This window comes from Lissotriton helveticus, chromosome 1_1, assembly GCF_964261635.1.
Source record: "Lissotriton helveticus chromosome 1_1, aLisHel1.1, whole genome shotgun sequence".
Lineage (NCBI taxonomy): Eukaryota > Metazoa > Chordata > Amphibia > Caudata > Salamandridae > Lissotriton > Lissotriton helveticus.
In genome coordinates, this window is record NC_136057.1 from 1,466,686,251 (window position 1) to 1,466,706,194 (window position 19,944).

General features: G+C 45.5%; 1 protein-coding gene across 2 annotated transcripts in view; it reads right to left on the reverse strand.

Annotated features, from left to right (window-relative positions):
* The window catches only part of MYL6 (myosin light chain 6), a 69,040-nt gene extending 50,501 nt beyond the window's left edge, over positions 1-18,539 (reverse strand). For both annotated transcript variants that reach the window (XM_078686244.1, XM_078686246.1), the window contains exon 1: positions 18,363-18,539. In XM_078686244.1, the coding sequence (XP_078542370.1) occupies positions 18,363-18,524 (162 nt within the window). In that variant the 5' untranslated portion in view covers positions 18,525-18,539. The remainder of the gene's footprint in view (positions 1-18,362) is intronic.
* Positions 18,540-19,944: the final 1,405 nt, after the last annotated feature.

A 19,944-nucleotide genomic window follows, 5' to 3' on the forward strand; every position in this document is an offset into this window, starting at 1 on the left:
AAATCAGCCAATAAAGGGGTATGTATCTATTTGTTTTCAGTTATGTTAAGCCGTTGATTATTCCTCTTTGTGCATTTTTAGCAACAAAGTGCAGACTCGACTTTAAGGTATTTGGGCGCTTTACGTAGTTATACTACACAAGGTCAACTACATTGTTCATAGACATGGGAAGATTTAGTGATTTGCTTGGAATCTCAGGATGTTGAGCCGATGCAAAATTTGAATCTGGTTCCCCAAATCCACACACAGCAACTCTGGACCTATTGCCACATCCTGGGCAGATGGAGGAAGGTAGGCATGCAGAAGCCATATGAAAGCTCGTCTCGTTATGAACCCGGGGCTCTAACAGAACCTCTAATAAAACCTCGAGCTGAGCCGGAGCTAGGGTTCGGGTTCGAGCCTGCCTCGAGCTTTCAGTGGCTCGCCCATCTCTATTGGCCCGTACATTTCTAAAACATCAACAGAGAACATTCTCAGGAGCAACGGAAAACAACTCGACAACGAATGGTTCTTGTTTGTTTTATATTTACGAACTAAAAAATTCTCATAAAACAGGGCACCTGCCCAACACAATTCTTTTTAGTGGTATACCCAGAGGTGGGTACACTTATAAATTTGTTTACTTTAAAAATAAACAAATACTGTAGGAAATAAATACTTCTAAAACAAGCACATGTGGGAAACACGAGTCTCAGTTAAGAATCTGAAGCAAAGCAGCATGTTTTCTGAATGTATAATATTTTTAATTTATAAAGCACGCACATACCCGAAGGCTACACGATGTTTAGACTAGTAATAACCATGTTTGTAGCAAATAACCACAATATAATTGTTTCTCGATGTTCAATAATGGAGGTTAATTACGACCCAACTCAAAGGTGTTAATTTTATTCTCCTCAAAAGAATTAACATTTTCAGCTAGTCCTGGGGGAAATCCCACTTACGCCTTTTGTGGATGTTGCGTAAACAGCGTAACCCACTGAGCCATCCTACCAGGGTTGGAACCTGACACGGGCAGGCTACGATCAGCGTATATACAGTATATACAGTGTTGGAGTATTTCTGCCTTTCAATGAATTTGCATTGCACCAACAACCTGTTCTATTGTCATGTTGAGTGTTAAATATTACTCACCACCACCAGACCTCCAATCCCATCCATGACACAAGCAGCTGGTACTGAAGGAGGACCAACGCTCCTGTGTTACCCCACAGTACCCCCTACCCCAGGTACCGGAGCATCCTTTTGCTGCTGAGCTGAGCTGCATAAGCTTTTCCCTGCATGCCTTCATTTTCGCGGGCACTTATGTAAAAATTGCAGCATTTTTACAAAAGTGCCAATTTCGTTGCAAACCGCGAAATCCTGGAGGGTCTGATTGGTGGTATTGTTGATGGTGGTATTGGTGATGGTACTGGTGGTGTATTGGTGGTGGTGGTATTGGCAGTGGTATTGGTGTTGGTGATATTGGATTGTGGTGGTGGTAATGTTGATGGCGGTATTGCGCCAAGACACCTACGGGTATGTGTGCACTTTATAAATTGGTGGTATTGGTCGTGGTGGTATTGGTGGTGGAGGTATTGGTGGTGGTGGTATTGGTGGTGATAGTATTGGTGGTGGTGGTGATGGTATTGGTGGTGGTGGTAGTGGTGGTATTAGTGGTGGTGGCGGTATTGGTGGTGGTATTGCTATTGGCAGTGGTATTGGTGGTGGTGGTGGTATTGGATTGGTGGTGGTGGTATTGGTGGTGTCATTTGTGGTATTGGTGGTGTGTTGGTGATAGTGATGGTGGTGGTATTGGTGGTGGTGGTGGTGGCGGTGGTATTGGTGGTGGAGGTGCTGATATTGAGGTTTGTGGTATTGGTGGTGGTGGTGGTATTGGTGGTTGTGTCATTAATAAAATAGGATTTTGAAAACAACCGGTCAGGTGGCTTTAGTGCAGATGACATGTAACACAGATGTGCTGTTGTCAGCTTCAGCCCATTAGCACACAATTATGTACTACCTGGAATTCATATGACTTAATTCGCTCATCATGTCTAAATCCATTTTACTTGGGGGTTGAAACATTCACAAGATAATTACTGGGTTAAAGTGATTGAAAGCAGGTGCCCATGTTACGGGGGAGGCCATGCTACTTACAAAAATAACAAGCGGTTTCAACTGAAGCAGCGCATGTCCGGCCTGCAGTAAGAGAAACTCAATAAAGTAAATAGTGCTTACAGACTAAATAACATGCCCCTTGTTACAACCAAAGTAAAGGGGCCAGTCGCCATGTGAGGTTACAAATGAAGACAATGCAGTACCAAGGTGGGTCTAACAAGTTTATTAACGAATCCGAAGGCAGCATTTACGAAAGAAATGACACAAGCCAATGAAAAATATGGATGAGAGTGGGCGCGTCTTCTCTTGCAGAGTCTATTACAGCAGTCTTGCAGAGTGAGCAGCGCATGTGCGCTGTTGCTAGGCTTGACCGAAAAACTGACAACCACAGGGACTGGCTAACGTTTAATGGATAGTTCGACCAACAAAGTGAAAATGGGTCAGACTGGCCAATACAGCTTCTGAAGACTGTCAGACAACAGGTGCAGACAGATAAGTATCTTTCAGGCTCTCCAGATTGTAATGAGGGTCTTCTGCCACAGAAATGCTTGCCATCTTCAGCTTCAAACTCTTGACCCTCTCGGTATTATATGACCCATTTGGAAAGGTACACTTTTATGTCCTCTTACTCTTCCTTTTCAGATCTCAGTTTTGGCAGCTCAGCTGTTAAATAAACCTACTGGTAACAATATACATACAGTAGGCTTTTTTAGGTCTACCTCATTCTGCTACCAGCTTTCAGTGCTCAACCCCCTTCAGCCATTGACTTGAGACCCTCTGTCAGAACTCCATCCAGAGGTCCATGAGGCAAGCAGGAACTACTGGGCCCAGCCCTGGAGGTTGAGGCTTTTTATTTCCTATGTCCCAGGGCCCGACCTACAATGGGTCCTGAGCAAATGGGCCAAGTATCTGGTGGTTGTCATCAGTAGGGACTTGGGCCTGCTCAGGTCACCACAGCTGCCTCCACCACACAACAATGGTTGCGACCAGACCCGGTGGCCCCCTCGATATCTGGGTCACCTGTCTCACTCGGTACATGGGCTGTAGCCCGATCAGCACAGCAGCAATCTACACGGCGGCCCCACTTAGCATATGGGGTCACCAGCTTCGCTTGGCAAACGGGCTACTGCCCGTTCAGCATAGCATCAATCTTCATACCACCCCAACTGACATATGGGGTTGCTGACTTTGCTCTGCACACAAGCTAGGGCCCGATTTGTATGGCAGCAATCTTCACGGCAGCTCCACTTGACATTCAGAGTTGCCAGCTTCAAACCTTGACATGGGCAACGACCTAATCGGTGCAGGAATGTTCACGGCTCACTTCACTGCGGCCTTCTTCTGGCATGCAGGGGTCGCTGACTTCTCCCTGCACAAGGGCAACCACCCATTCAGTGCAGCAGCCATCTCTTCACTCCTCGCTACAGGGATCCAATCGCCATGATCCCCCCAATGACCTCCTTCTCCAAGGATTCCCTCACTACCACCCTCCAATAGTGCCCCTCATCTCTCCATAACACCTCTCTTACATGCATTTCATTTGTTTTATAGCACCTCTCATACCAGTGTGGGTATCAGGACACTTGACATCACACACATTATAAAGAGACAATGAATAATACATGTGTAATTCAGTCTACAGAAATGTTACATATGACAATGATGATTGCAAGGTACAGAAATCACATATTGCGAGGAAATTGGATGCCTTACATGGTGTGCTTGTGTGACCTCACTGTGTAATACACTACCAACCCCTTTAGGATCAGTCAAGTTTTGTTTGCTAAACCATAGCTCAACCCTGGGTAGCAGTTGCCCTGAGCAGTCAGGCTTATTCAAAGGAAAAAGTGTAAAGCATTTAAACAGCACCAAAACGATTGAAGAAAGAAACAAGATACTCAAGAAATCAGACACCAACTTATAAAAATAAATGTATATACATTTTAAGATACCAAAAGTAAAAAGAGCCATCAGAGGGTTCTGGAGGTATAGATATTACATGGCATAGTAAATCACAACTTTTCACTTAACCGCAAACAAGCTTTCGCAAATTCAACGTATTTGACACTTAGAAACTTTTTCAAGAAAAACTTGGGTAAGTGATAATGCGGTTACTTAGAGTAACTTTGGGTGACCAATTCTGGCACAGGGTCAGTCAAGGGGACCAGCAAGGTCCGAAGAACCAGTTAGCTCAACAAGAAAAGCAGTCTCAAGTCCAGTTCCTGTCTCATTGGTCCCGTACTGTGAGCTTCTATTGGAGTGGTCCTCATGCAAGGGATACAGGATACTGAAGATGCTGGGCGGCTGATGGAGGTCTCCCATAGGTACTCCTTGGTCCACTTGCTTGGTGAGGTGATCCAAGCCATAGAAGTTGATGTCCCCTGAAGTCTTCTGGACCTTGGCAGAAGTACAGTCACCACTGGGCTACAGTTGCCCTGTACAGCGGTCTCAGTGATTTTCTTCTTTTGGTGGTAACTTGCCTTCTGGGCGACCCAGCTGCAATCTAATGACTCTCCTTGCTCCAAAAGACTCTGGTGTAACCATGGAGCATCAGATCTTGTTCTTTTAGGCTGCATGCGTGCGAGGAGCGACATTCTGGAGACCTCAGCTACCAACTGGCCAGGCAGGCTACCTCAGCTTTTGTGGCCCTGTGCTGTAAGCAGCAGGTCAGCTAACTGACCCATGGAGTCTCTTGCTTCTGGGTGGGTTCAGGAGTTGGCTTCTACATGAGCAGGACACAGCAGGCACAGTACTTTCCTTTGCTAGCCCAAGGCGCAGCAGGTTCAGGCAAACTTGGGTGCAGCCTCTCTTCGCTGGGCCCTTGGTGCAGCAGGGCAGTCCTCCTTCAGCCCTCTTCTCCAGTCCAACAATATCTGAGTTCTGGGTGCCAGGGTGCCCTTTTATGCCTAGAAAATTTCGTCCGGGGAGGTCACAGTCACTAGCCAATGGGCCATAAGGTCCCCTCCCTCCTGCAGACTACTTCTTTGTAGTGTGTCTTCTAGCTATCCCAGAAGGCTCCATTCTGCCTACTTTCAACATGGCAGAACCCTTCTCTCGACATGCAAATCCCAGAGGTGTGACTACCAGGAGGACTACATGCCTGTGAAAAAACGGTTTGACAATGGTTGTTCTCCCTCTGTCCCAATCACCAGCCTGTCTACCCAAACAATAGAGCAGCCCTTCTCCCAAATGTTTGCCATTTGCCCTTCAATTGCTGTTTCCCCTTTGAAGTTTGACTTTTGGGCAAACATGTGTGTAGCTTCCTGCCAGTGAAAGGTAACACCTCTACCCCACACAGGATCCTAATGTGTCATTTCCTGGGACTGTTTTACACGTCTCCCCAGGAGGGCAGAAAGCAGTCTCGGGGACAGTCCTGGTGTGCAATTGTGGTCAGGCACAGGAAACTTTGGCAAATAAAGTGGCATCTTTTTAATCGTTGCACGTAGCAACTAGTTACAATAATTTTGACTTGGGTATCAAGTCAGGTTTAATGTAACAAGTTGTTTGATACCTTGGAGTACCTACTTTGGTAACCTCATTTAGGAGTTAGCACAACTCAGGGGTCAGCATGTAACCCTGTACTCGCCAATGGGGCTTTCAGGCCGTTTCACAATAAGAAAGACAATTTGCATCTTTGCTCTTATAACATGTAAAACAGGTGTTCTGCCTTTCAATAAGTATCACCCTGCATTAGGGCTCGTAGGTAAGGTGTAGGGGTGACTTATGCACATTGAAAAGGGTGGTTGGCTTTGCTATGGTTTTGAACGGCATAGTCGTGTCAGCAGTGAGCACTGCTCATCCTGGCTTTAATGGGAGACTGGGAAACATGTTTTTCCTTTGTCACACCCAGGGTGGCACAACCAGCACTGCAGCCCCTGGGGTGACGCTCTAACTTACAGGCCTTGGATACCGTATACTAGAAACGTACAAGTAAGTTAGCTTATGCCAAGTGGAAATAAGCCAATGCAACATACATGCTAAGAGTGTTTGGTTCGGAGAAGCACAAACTCAGGATTCAAAATATACCACAGTGGTTGTGGGGTTTGCTTTACTAATAAGAATGTATTTCTACTCAAAGAAACACATTTTAGCAACATTAGTATAGTGAAAGACTACGGGAAAAAACAAAATTCTAACCTATGCCATGCAGTTTGCATGCAGCTCTTTGATGACGATTCATAGGTTACTGTGCTATATTACTATATAAGGATTGTAACTTATGAACTTCAAGTAACAAAAGGATCTCTGTGACAAAAGCAATAACCCACAAACTATCCACATAAAATACAGTTCTGCGATCTGCATGGAACCTGTTCTTTGCAGCAGGTGTATTAAACCTTTGCACTACTTTATGATGAGACCAAACTGTCACTACACCAACCTACAATCTCTCTCCAGCACGAACATCAATCACCAAAGTTATTTTGACATTTTTATTGTTGCCTGAAACTACTGGACACTCAAGGATCTCTGCAGCATGTGCTTTTAAACCCGTAAGTTATTTCTAAAGACAGCACCCCCTCCCCTCCTCAACTCAGCGACAGGTGCTGCTGCACCAGTCCCACCGCCATAAATCCAGCCCTGATTTGAAGCGCCCTCTCCTCTGCCCTGCTCCTCCTCAAGAGAGCCGTCTGTCACAGCAGGAGTGACTCCAAATCTGAAAGCACCACAACACAGGTCATGGGAATGACTAGAGTACACATCTGGATATCAGCCACTGCGGTCCGTGCAGGTAACAGCGGGGGGGCAGTGGGACCAGGTATGGGGGGATTTTGAGGGACGATGCCTAGGGAAAATTAATTATTTATTTAATTTCCCCTCAGCATCGTCCCTCGAAATCCCTCCTTACCCCGACTCACCGCTGTTACCTGCATGGACCGCGGCTGGCCACTGGGTTATGCTGCCCAGGGCCTCAGCTGTACTGTTTATGATTCTCTTATCAGCCACATTTTCTTCCTGAGATATGCCCAGGCTCCTTTCCAGTGACCTCTCTCTGAATCAAAGAACACCTTTTGAAATGTACTGATGAACCTGTCTCTCCCTTCCTCCAGTGTGTCCCACCCACCGCACAGGAATGCAGCAATCCACATATCAATATGGGGAGGGTTCCTGTACCTCATCATGTTCCACCAGTTAGCCCTAGGCCTCCCAAAATGGAACCTAGAATTTTCCATGTGGCATATTTACAAGCCTCTTGCGCCGCCGGAGCGTCACTTTTAATATGGGAAAAAGTGACGTACTGGCGGCCCAAGGGGCTTGTAAATAAGCACCCATGTATTTTACCATTTGCAGGTACAAGCATATAAGATACACGCACTGCACTGCACTACATTTTTCTTGCATTGAACCAGGCAGATGCACACAAACACCCAGTACATGCATATTTCATACACACACTGCACAATCACTGTATAGTGTCATACATCGGCGGAACATGGCCTGTAGGACTCACTCCAGTGACAATGGTAAAAAGGCCTAGTCACTCCTACTGATTGCTACATGGTATGCTGCCACCACCACACTTGTGCTGCTCAACTTCTAGCAAAGGCAGCAGCCTTTCACCATTATGAGGGTAGGGCTTTGGGCACCCTTCCCGCTCCAAAAATTAGTGCAATTCGTGAGACAAGCCTTTGTCATGGTGCACACATGATCTGTGATCACCCATGACAACAAAAATCAGCATCAAGGATCTAGACATCATTACAGTTAGGCTACTGAGGGCACAGGTGCATGTCCATCCCCATGCAAGGGACTGTGCTGTCCCAACACACTCAGTCGCATCTTGGCTCCGCCTGACACAGTATATGCTATTGGCTCATTGGGTGGATCATTGTGCCCCCTGATCGAGTGTTTGCATTGAACTACATGAATGAGGGACTATGTTACAACTAGTGTGCTCTCTACTCGCTCCTGCTGAGCATTAGCATATTAAACACTAACTTATTGACTTTGCCAGTGCTTGTTTTTCCTGCATGTGGTATCCCAGACTTGCTACAACACAGTACACTGCTGACATTTTGGAGCATGGTAACCGACCGTTGCATAGTTATGGAAAGCCCCCTGTTCCCAGATGTTCATGTTGGTTTCTCACAGCAGGAAAGATACTTCATCTGATTATAAGTAAGGGTGGAAGGAAAGACAATGCAGTACCATGGCTATGCGCAGATGGCGCTAGATTGATGTGCCGATGGTTGAACCGTAATTACAGAGTGAGCATAGAATGAATGAACAGAAATGATGCGCTGAGTAATGAACTGTGGCTGAGATCAATCCAAGCATCCATCACCATTCTGCTATTCTCAGACAGACAGACAGACAGGCAAAGACAGATGGGAAGGCTGTAGCTGAGAGCTACAGATAGGCACAGACCCTTAGAGCAACTTTGCATTATTGTTGACAGTGGGACTGGGCCCTTCGACCCTTCCTCCTCTCAGTGATCCCAGAACCGCTGCCGCAGGCAGCTGGACTATTTTACTGGTACTTTAAATATGCTGGAAAACTCAAAGCCTATACTGTGCTTTCTACCGGGTCAGGGGACGCAGGCAAGGTTACTACTCAGTTGCGTTGCTTGCTATCTTGTTTTCGGACCTGAAAGTAGGGCAACTCTTCAAAGAAATCACACAAAAGCTCACTCAAAAACAAAAGCCAGTAACCACCAAGAGGTGCTATCATGAGCAGCATTTGAAACAATGTCACTTTATAGCCGATCACGTTGCCAAGGGACCAGTTCAGAGGGCGGGGGAGGGGGGTGGGGAATCTAGGTTACCTGGCCCTTGTTCACTTGACAGGTTTTCAGCTCTTACCCAGGGCTGATGAGGCAAGCGACCCATTGAGGCCTGTGTGCTGTCCATATCTAGTTAAGAACCTGTTTACAAGTTTATCCTTTACAACACCTCTGGTATGAAGGTGTTATCTATACTACTATAATAAAGTAAGAACTTTTAGGCTTTGAGGCGGGTAAACTCGGGAACCACGGCGCCAATCTACACACCCGATACACCCTTGAAATCGTCAGGGTGTGTAGATGGTTATAGGCTATATAAATATAAAAAATAAACATTATTTAAAAAATGTATATTAAAAAAAAAGTAGTCCCTCCAAAGTAGCGCCGGCCGCGACGTGCGTGCTCATGTCAGGAGCGCGGGGAGGAGCGGCGGACATGGCGCGGGGGAGGAGCGGTGGGGGGAGGAGCGGTGACGTGAGGAGCTGCGGACAGGCTAGCAACGGTGCGAGCAGTGGAGAGGCGGACATGGCGCGGGGGAGGAGCGGCAGCGGACAGGCGGTGAGGAGCAGAGCGGCCAGGAGCGGTGAACTAAGGAGCGGCGGATGAGGTAAGGCTCCGGGGACAATGTCGGGGCAGGCGGGTGTCGGGCCAGGCGGGGGACGGGGAGTTAATGTCGGGGCAGGCGGGTGTCGGGCCAGGCGGGTGACGGGGAGTTACAACACAGAGCGGCCAGGAGCGGTGAACTGAGGAGCGGCGGATGAGGTAAGGCTCCGGGGACAATGTCGGGGCAGGCGGGTGTCGGGCCAGGCGGGGGACGGGGAGTTAATGTCGGGGCAGGCGGATGTCGGGCCAGGCGGGTGACGGGGAGTTACAACACAACAGACTACAAGTCAGGCGGGGGTCGGGGCAGGCGGGGGACGGGGCGGGCGGGGGCACGAGCTGCTGGGCAATGTCGGGGGAGGCAGGGGTAGGGGAAGCCTGAATGCTCCCGGACAAGGTCGGTACGGGCTACTAGTCTAGTTAGTAAAGAAAGAAGGGTGGTTCAGAATTGGGTGCCCTTAATAACAACATTTGTATGGCAAATGCTGATATATGGACGTTTCCATACATTACGTAGCAAAGGCTCATTAGCCTTGGTAGGTACCATAACCCCCTTCCCACACTTTAGCAGCTTAAGTGGGCCGGGTGCCTCTGGGAAGTGTGTGTAGGATAACACCTTCCAAATGTTGCTCGTGGCTTTAGTGACTGTGATGGAAGACATTGGGCTCAAAGACAAGCTCATGAACAGCACTACCAGAGAATGGCATGGTGTGAAGCTATGGAGCAGGGGAACAAATGTAGCAGGAGAACATAGAAGGAAGGAAGGGGGAGAAGGCTGGAGCAGAGCATGAGAAAGAGGTGAGATAGGTGGGCTGGGAGTACTGATGAGGAAAAGGATGGATGGATGAAAGTAAGTTTGGAAAAAAGGGTGGCTGAATGGAAGGAAGGATGAGAGATTCTTGGAGAGATAGGTGGATCGATTAAGAAATGATTGGATTGAAGAAGGATCATTAATTGGATGGAGAGGAGTGTGGATTGGTGCTTGAAGAGAGGCAGGGTGGATTGAGAGTAGGAAGGATGGAGAAGGATAGATACCCAAAGTCACCATTTGGCCCCAACGGTTTCAGAATTCCCTCACTGTGGCACCAACTGACCACTGGCTCGCTCCTTTTACTGTTATTCAGGATATGTTGTAAAGCCGAGCTTTAGTTTATTTTTATAAAACCATTGAACCTGGGGAGGGGGGTGCTGCAGCACCCCCAAATTAACAGTGCTGGAGTTTAGAAGATGTCTGAGCAAAAAAGATGCCTTCAATTTTTGTAATGAACTTGTCACATTTCCTGTGTTCAAAGAGGTCAAATGTCAAGCGCCGTCTTTTGACAAATGATGCCTATAAAAGAGAGATTGGTATTTCGTTTTCTTTCTCTGATTGCAAAGTGAGAGAATTTTGTAAAGTGAACTATGACAATCTTGCTGTCAATCAACAAAATATAAATACATGAACTAAACAAGAGGGTGCCGCTCGCATAGGAGACTTGGACTCTGTGCTGCCGTTTTGCTCCGTGGAGTGCTGCTGGGATCCTGCCCAAGGGAGAAGAGTGCTTGGTGACCAGGAGGACGGGACTGCGAGGCCCAACAGGCTGTGCGTGCTACATCGAGCACACCTGCCGCCTCTTCCCGTGTCTCCGCCTCCAGCCCTGCTGTGCTTCTAAAACTCCTCGCGGCCCCCGCTCCGCGGGAGCCGCTCGCATAGGAGACTTGGACTCTGTGCTGCCGTTTTGCTCCGTGGAGTGCTGCTGGGATCCTGCCCAAGGGAGAAGAGTGCTTGGTGACCAGGAGGACGGGACTGCGAGGCCCAACAGGCTGTGCGTGCTACATCGAGCACACCTGCCGCCTCTTCCCGTGTCTCCGCCCCCTCTTCCACAGCCTGTACAAGACCTGGTTCCACCACGCGTGTGCGGGACTCATCCCGGGACAAAGCCCGGACTAAGGGCGGACCCTCTGAGACCCTCAGAGAACCGAGGAGACCGGACTGGCCATAAATTGTGGCCTATAAGGTACTTTTTTGTTGTCACCACGCTTTTTAATCTTTGATTACCTTGGTCCCTCTCCGCAGCCTATGCAAATGGCTTCGTCAAATTTAGACCCGCCTGTATTTGACAAACAGGGAGTGTTGTCAAATGGTACTCTAGATAACTACTTCTCAAAATCATCCCCCGACATTGCTAGGGAGTCCATCTTGGCTGAGAGGAGGGCCGACCGACGCCGCTCTGTGGAAAACATAAAACATGGCTTGGTTCATTTGCCCTCGCTTCCTGCTAATGGTTTAAATGACACTGATATTGATTTGACTGTAAATGACTCAGCCTCTTTATTGGATAGTCAGCCCTTGGTAGCTAATGTAATTGTGCTTACACAAAGCTCTTTACCCGCCCCAGATGTGGGTGTGTCATCTTTACTTCCTGATAACCAAAGTTCATTAAAAGGAGAAGCTTCGCCTGTTGCCAAAATAACTTGCACTAAGGTCAAAAAATTGATTTCTGCTCAAAAAACCTATGGTCCTCCACCGAATAAAAAACAGCGGAAAAGGGGAGATCCGCTCCAACCAAAGCTAAGTTGCCGCGATTTTGGCAAGAAAATAAGTAATGCTGTTAAAGAACTCAATACGCCATATACAGGCTGTGAGGGGGGTACTGCTCTAATAAATTCTTCTGCCATACCAACTATTCCATCAGCTAATGAAGATTCTATGGACATACCCTCGGCTACTAATGTACCTATTGAGAGCAGGGACCCAGTGTCCCTACTTGACATAGAGAGTTTGATTAAGTCTTACTCAGCTAGCATACTGGAGAGGTTGATGGAGGTGGAATGCAGATTGTGTAACATTGAGCGTGTTTTGGGTAAAAAGGATGATGTAATCAACATCGGTTTGGGTAATGCGATTAAAACAACTACAGCAAATGTCCCACAAAATACATCAGCCAAAGCTCAAGCACCAAAAACTACCACTACTCTTATTAATATCCCACCCCCTACTGCATCTACTTCTAAATCCATGGGGAATATGCAGACGACGACTGTACAAATTCACCCACCCCCTAATCTTCCTCACCTAAAAAACCTTGTTCCAATACCATCATTAAATGTTACAAATAAAAATAACACTGGTTTCATATCCAATCCACCTTTGGTGAAACCAACAAGGGAGGCGGAAGACACGAGCCATGCTTGGGGGAAAGCCAGAAGGACACCTCTGCCCGAACTTCCACCAGAGGCAGTGCCCTACGTGGTGGTTTTAACAGGGGTGCCCGTGCTTGGACCCAACAAGAGGGAAGGCTTTGCCCAATTAAAAAATAAGATCATGCATTGGCTCAGCTTGTATAGGCCTATTGCAAAGCATGTTAATGGAGAAATCGTGCATGTACGTCGCCTTCAATGGCTGGGGGGTAGACCCAAAGACATCGACGGTGACGTTGTGGTGGTGAATTTTAGGGATCCAAACGCTGTCCAGTTCATATTGAACTGGCAAGCTGGAAATATAAACAACTTAATAATCCCTAAACCACTAACATATTTTTACCCTAGATCAGTGGTTTTTCCATCACAGCTTCCCTTGCCGCAGTACCAGCAACCACACCATCTACCCATAATACAACCAAATAACCATTCCATTGTACAAAATGCTGGGAGTAATTGTCATCCGTCATATGCCCCCCCTCTGCAGAATGTAAACAATATGCACTACATACCATGCCCCATGATAGTACCAGATTTAATGCGATGGAACTATGTACCGGCTAAAAACATCCAGAGGGGCAGAATGGATAATCTGAAACCATTTACTCCGCTAGAAACCTCCAATAGATATGACATCTTTAGCGGTTTTGACGACTGTGATTGATGCCATGAGATGCTGGGGGGTGCGGGGTTAGATATACTGAATGGTAACGATGTGAGTATTATCACTCAGAATGCATTGGCTAATACTGTGTCTTTTGATGATGTGAATGATGTATTGGTTAATACTGCTCCCTTCTGTATGGGCGAAACTGAAAATGGAAATGTTACTCTACCACACGTTGTCATCCCAAATCCTCAGGCAGTGACGCCTAGGACTTTTCCTGAAGGACTAGTCACCCGTGAAATTCCGATAAAAATGATCTGCTGGAATATAGCCGGAGTTGATAAAAACTTAAGGGATCCGGAGTGGGCCACCTTTATAGAGTCCTGTGACTTCTGCCTCCTTCAGGAAACTTGGGCTGTAGAGACACCGCATAGGGTAGGTTACAAGACTTTTGGGATTGGTGCGATACCCTCTAGAAGTGGTAGGCCGTCAGGGGGACTCTTGATATGGGTGAAAATAAATATAAGGGCAAATATTGAGGAGATAACCACTAACTCTGTAGATATACTGGCCTTAAAGATTACAGCTTGCAATGGGAAGAATGTATTTCTTATAAATGTCTATAATAGGCCTTCACCCTCCTCAAAAGAATCACCGACCATTGCCAATTTAGATTGTTTTTTGAGTAGATTGGATCCTAGGGAGGACTTCGTCATCTTGGCTGGCGATTTAAATTGTAATTTGTAGCCAGTCTTGGGCCTTAGTGAAATCTTTGATGATGAAGACCAAGCAAACAAAATCCCCATCCTGGAGAATGTAAAACAGGTTAAATGTACAACTTTGGGCTTACAACTTATTAATCTATGTACGGAACACTCCCTTAGGGCATGTAACGGACGGTTACCCTCCGACAGCCTAAAAAAACCAACATTCACTAGGAATAATTATAAAAGCAATCTTGATTTTGTGATCGCCTCTACTCCCCTTTGGCCTCATCTAATAGACCTCAAAGTAATGGAACGGTATGAAAGTGATCATTTTCCCTTAAACCTGACGCTGGATGCCCATCTGTTGAATGACATGGTCCAACATTCAACATCTGAGGAAGATGAAGCTGCTAATCCGGAGATCCATATCAGTAATAATAGAAGGTCCCTAAAATGGCCATTTATATTGGATCACAGTGATATTTTAAGTGAAATATATTCGCTCTTGGCAGTTACCTTTGGTCCATACTTGGAAAGAACAGGCGATAATGATGGTATCACTTCATTTCTCCAAATCCACCAACATTTTTTTGCTGATCTGAAGTTATTAGTTACTAAGATGCCTAAAAAAACCAAGCAGAAGACTCAGAATCTGTCCCATAGTAAGCCATGGTATGACAGACTCTGTAGAGAGTCAAAGAAGGAATTACTATTGGCAATTAAGACCAAATCCCCAATAGACGTACAAAAAGCAAGGAGCGCTTACAAGTCTGTCCAAAGGGCTGCAAAGATAGCTTGGGAGGAAGATAAATGGGCTGAATTGCTGCTAGCCGCCAAGTCACGTGATAATGTGGCCTTTTGGAGGCTGGTTGCTAATGGGAATCACGTAGGTAGGGTAACCAAAGATGTTTTCTTGGATGAGCTAACATGGGTCACACATTTTACGAACTTATATAAAAAATACGATGATCCACACATGAACATTAGTGTAGAAAATCCTGTATCCCCAACTGAACATCTGGTTTTCACTATAGGAGAAACAGAGCTGGCAATATCTCAAATTAAACCCGGGAAAGCTCCAGGTTTGGATAAAATCCCAGGGGATTTGTACAAGCACAACCTTGAAGTGTGGGCACCTTATATTAATTACTTGTGCAATACATTCTCTTGCACTTTAGAATTTCCAGAAAGTTGGAAGGGAGCAGAAATTGTTTTAATTTTTAAAAAAGGAGATAGGATGGACCCATGTAATTATCGGCCAATAAGTCTAATGGACATTTTACAGAAAATATACTCACGACACATTTTAATACGAGTGAGTAATTGGCTAGATGAAAAATCCTTTTTAACCAAATTCCAAGCCGGTTTTAGATCCAAGGTCAGTACAATAGACCAAATTTTTAGATTTTGCTGCCTCTACTGGAAGTACGTAGTGATCAAGAGGTGCCATTTATATGTAGCCTTTGTAGATTTAAGGGCTGCATTCGATTTGGTGCCGCGCAGTCTCCTATGGGCTACCTTGAGTGCAGCAGGCTTGCCATCAAATCTTGTCGCCCTGATAAAAGAGTTACATAATGGGAACTTCGCGAGAGTCAGATGGGGACCAAATGGCGAATTAACTCAAAAAATACCCATTGAAAGAGGAGTACGCCAGGGTTGCGTTCTGGCCCCGACGCTATTTTCCATTTTTGTAAACGACATCCCCTCTTCCTTAGAGAGATGTAAAAATGATTCTCCAAAATTGAATGGTGAAAAGGTGACATCCCTGCTATTTGCCGATGATACCATCCTAATCTCCCAAACAAAAAACGGGTTGCAGACATTATTAAATACCTTTGATGAATATTGCAGCCAAAAGGGATTGGAGATCAATGGCAAGAAGACCAAATGTATGGCCCTAAATCCTATTAAACCAGATAAGGGCTGTCTAACACTCAAAGGAGTCACGCTTGAATCAGTGCCACATTTCTCTTATTTAGGGGTGACTTTGGATTCAAACTTTACTTGGAAAGCCCAAATTGACAAAAGTAAATTAACCTACAAGCAAAATGTCAAACCAATACTTAGGGAGCAAAGTAAGAGCACTAGTAAAGCGGTATCCCCAGTGATGGAATTATTTAAATTTAAGGTTCAAGCATCTGTACTTTATGGTGCTGAAATATGGGGTCCCGGGTCCAGGGAATCCTTTAGTATCTTAGATAACAATTTTATGCGTAGTTTGGTAAGGGTCCCTAGAGGCACCCCGTTAGTTCCCCTGGAGCTCGATTTAAACCTCAAAAGGACTGATCACCAAGTTTTGATTCGACCTCTAATGCTGTGGGTGAGACTATGGCAGGTACCCGAACTCCAAGATTACCGAGATGGGTTAAAAGAAATTATGATTCTTGACAGCCAGAGTACCACTCCATGGCTAAGGCACATCAAGATATGGTTGAATAATATAGGATTGAAACATTTTTGGGAGAATCCTGAGCAATTACCTGCTAATCCCAAATTAATCCTTAAAAGAGCCTTTTGGAGTTTTATGTTAAGTAGGACTGTAAATATTGCAACCAGTGGTACCCTGGTTGCAAAGTTCCTAAACTTTAAGGATGAACCGCTTTATGAGATGTTTATGGATGAGATTGAGCCGCCACTTGCCAAAACTTTATTTTTAAAGTTTCGTTATGGTAATCTATTGATCAAAACTACTCTGGCACGTTGGGCTAGAAATCGCGACATAGCATCCCCAGAAATGGACGAACTCTGCCCAATGTGTGACCAAAACCAGACCGAAAATGAACAGCATATCCTTTTTTTCTGCCCCTTATATGCTCAAGCTAGAAGGAGGTGGATTAAACCAATATGCTTACTTTTGGGCTTGAGGTCATGCTCTCAGGCTCTAAGAATCCTACTAACAAATACATCTCAACAAATAACATTCAGTGTTAGTAGATTTTTGCTCTCTATCTTTTATCAAAGGAAAAAAGTAGGGCAACAATTGTAACTGTATGGCCCATTTTTATCCCCTTATGAATGCATGTTTCTGCTCAAATTACCATCCAACTTGTATTGTATTTTATATTTTGTGTTTTATGTATTCAAGTGATAATATGTTTTTAACTATTAATGAAATGCAATGTAATGTATGCACTATCTTTTATGGCATATTAGCCGAAATAAAGAATTTAATGTAATGTAACTAAACAAATAATTCACAATATATCAGCAGTTAGGAAAGCACAAATGAAGCACAATGTTTGTAATGTTTGTAATTCTGAAATATGATGGAAGGAGAGATTTTAATTGGATGAAAACAAATCAAGACATTTTACTTGGTGATGCACAAATTAAATATTCGCTGAAACCCAATTTCTGTACATTTTCATTTGCGTGCCGTATAGTTGTATCAGTAAAACGTGCCTGTGCAAAAATAATGGCCATTTCAATGGAAAATGTGCTGTTGAAAAATGATGGTGTAGTACTGCAGGATACTTTTATTTGCAAGTGTGCTCCAAATTGCACCAGCTACACACTATACATCTGCTACACTTGTTTTTTGTGTGATGCTTTTTCCCAATCCCTATGACTTCAGTGATGCAACACTGATGGCCGCAAACATTATTGTTCCAGAACAACTGTGCTCCGGCCTACGAGTGTGCGCGAGTAGTTGGTGTAAATGTTCACTAATTTTAAACGTGGATTACTCCTCATGAATGCACCACGAATCCTCGATTAATTCCTTTTTTAATGCTTTTCGCTCAGTCTTTGTGTAGTCATTTTGCGCTGCTTCTTGGAAGCAAATATTATTAGGCAGGTGAATTAAATTCACAGAGCCTACTTTCCACTACAGATCTGGACAGCAGCTAGTAAGCTAGTATCAATTGCACGTGGGTTGTGAATACTGTAATATTGTTAAGCTTCGGTGGTCTTCATTCATAATGTGCATTTTTGATGCATCATTTTTTACCCAGTGCAATAAAATCCAAGAGTTCTGCCACACATGTGTAGCGCTTATATTTTCTGCTGCAAATATGTATCTTTTGAATGCCTGCAGTATTACGTCACGGACGGTGCTGGTCCCCACAGAATGCGGGTTCCATTCTGTCAGTTCAGGTGTAACCGTCGGCCCAGATTAATCGAGGCAGCACAAGGAGCTTTAAAGAGAAGTGTGAAGCGGCGCGATTAAAAAAAAAAGTAAAGGTGTGCAAATTATATTGGAAAAGTGGGTGGAAATCTTAACAGAAACGTGCACAGTTCTTGAAAAGAATGCGCTCAGAACGAGGGGGATTTTACGGGGAATATGGTCATTCGAGGCCTCATTTTGTTAGACTAGAATCCCTTTATCCCGTAGGGTAGATGCTGTATCTGTATTAACCACCATTGCTCCTTCGTCTTTGAGTTTTTGCAGTCACCCACGCTTCGACAGTTCCCGCCCCGGGCTGAGGGGGCTGCTCTCACTTACCACCACCTTCGAAAGGTCGAGCCTGGGCTCCTTGGGTTGTTCCTGCGTCGGGGCCGGTACTGGAGCTTTGGGTTTCGCTGCTGGTGCCGGTTCGGCCGCCTTGGGTTTGGCAGCCGGTTTCCCCAGGGGCTTCTTGACGGGCAGCTCCTTCCTCGGTGGCATGGTGCCGTGTGCAAGCTGGATGACTCGAGTCGATAGGGGCACCTGCAGCAGTGTGGGCACTCCGGGTTTACCATCCCACTCCCCGGTTAAATATGCCCGGTCAGCGTGACGTCACAGCCGACGAACCCTCCAGAGACTGATATAGAGAGCTGGGTGGGTGCACATTGTGCCCCCTCCCCCCATAGGATATTCTCAGGAGACATGCTATGCCCGGCATGCCCGGGCTTCGGTGGGCATTGTTCTCTCTACACTCCGGGAATTGTTACTGCGTGAGGTGCTGGAAAACTACGTGACCCTAAACCAGCTGTCCAGTCCCTTCTGCTGAGCAATGGGACGGGGAACAACCTTGCATCTGGGGGATCAAAGTCTCCCGGCAAGAGTCGTTTTGAAGTCCATTTCAGGGGGAATGCGAGACGATTACACATCACTTGTCTATAATCTAGGCCAGTGGAATTTATACAGCAGGGAAAGGTCAATTATGTGGCAAAGTTGAGTAAATAATGTGGCAAGAAAAGGCAAATTATGTGATGTAATTCGGCACATTTTGTGGTAGTATTTCATCATTATTATGACATTTTTAGGTCGAGCCTGGGCAGCGTATGCGCTGCTCTGTGAGGCATGCTGTATTCAGGTATGGCCTTAAAGCTCTGCCCACTCTCTGCCCATCTTTTCAATTGGCTCCTGCTACTGTCCTTTCTACATGGTTGCTACTGATTCGTTAATAGGCTTGTTAGTCCCGCCTTAGTAAACCATGTCTGCATTTATAACCTCACATGAGGACTGGCTTATTTAATTGTGTTGTTACACAGTCTGTTTTAGCTACAGTCTGTGAGCCCTATTTTCTTTAATTTCTTTAATCTAGCTGCTTATGCAGGCAAGGCAGGCTCTCCCTAACCCACTCTGTTTTCATGACAGCATGTCTCCCGATCGTGGACGCTGTGCTTTATCTTTCAAAAATGCTCCCTGCAAAGCCTGCACTTCGGCATGTGCTATGCAGCTTAACTAATGCTTTTTATTTTTAAAAGCGCCCCTTACCGCGCTTTTACTTTAATGGCGGCAGCACACCTTTCTTTAGACACGGGTCATCTAAAGAAAAGGGTGTGGCCGCCATTAAAGTGAAAGCGCAGCATAGGCCGCTTTTACAAACAAGCATTTGGAATGCAATAGGTCTCGCATTTGCGAGAGTTTAAGCTATTAGCATTGTAAATGACAATGCCTTTTATTTATGTTTTAAAAACCAAAACATAAATAAAAGGCATTGTCATTTACAATGCCAATAGCTTAAACTCGCGTAAATGCGAGACCTATAGCATTGCAAATGCTTGTTTACACTTGTTAACAGTGTCTGGGGATTGGTTGCACCTCCTTGGTACCAGTTTAACATCCAAATATAGCAACAAGCAACAGAAAGGTGACCAGT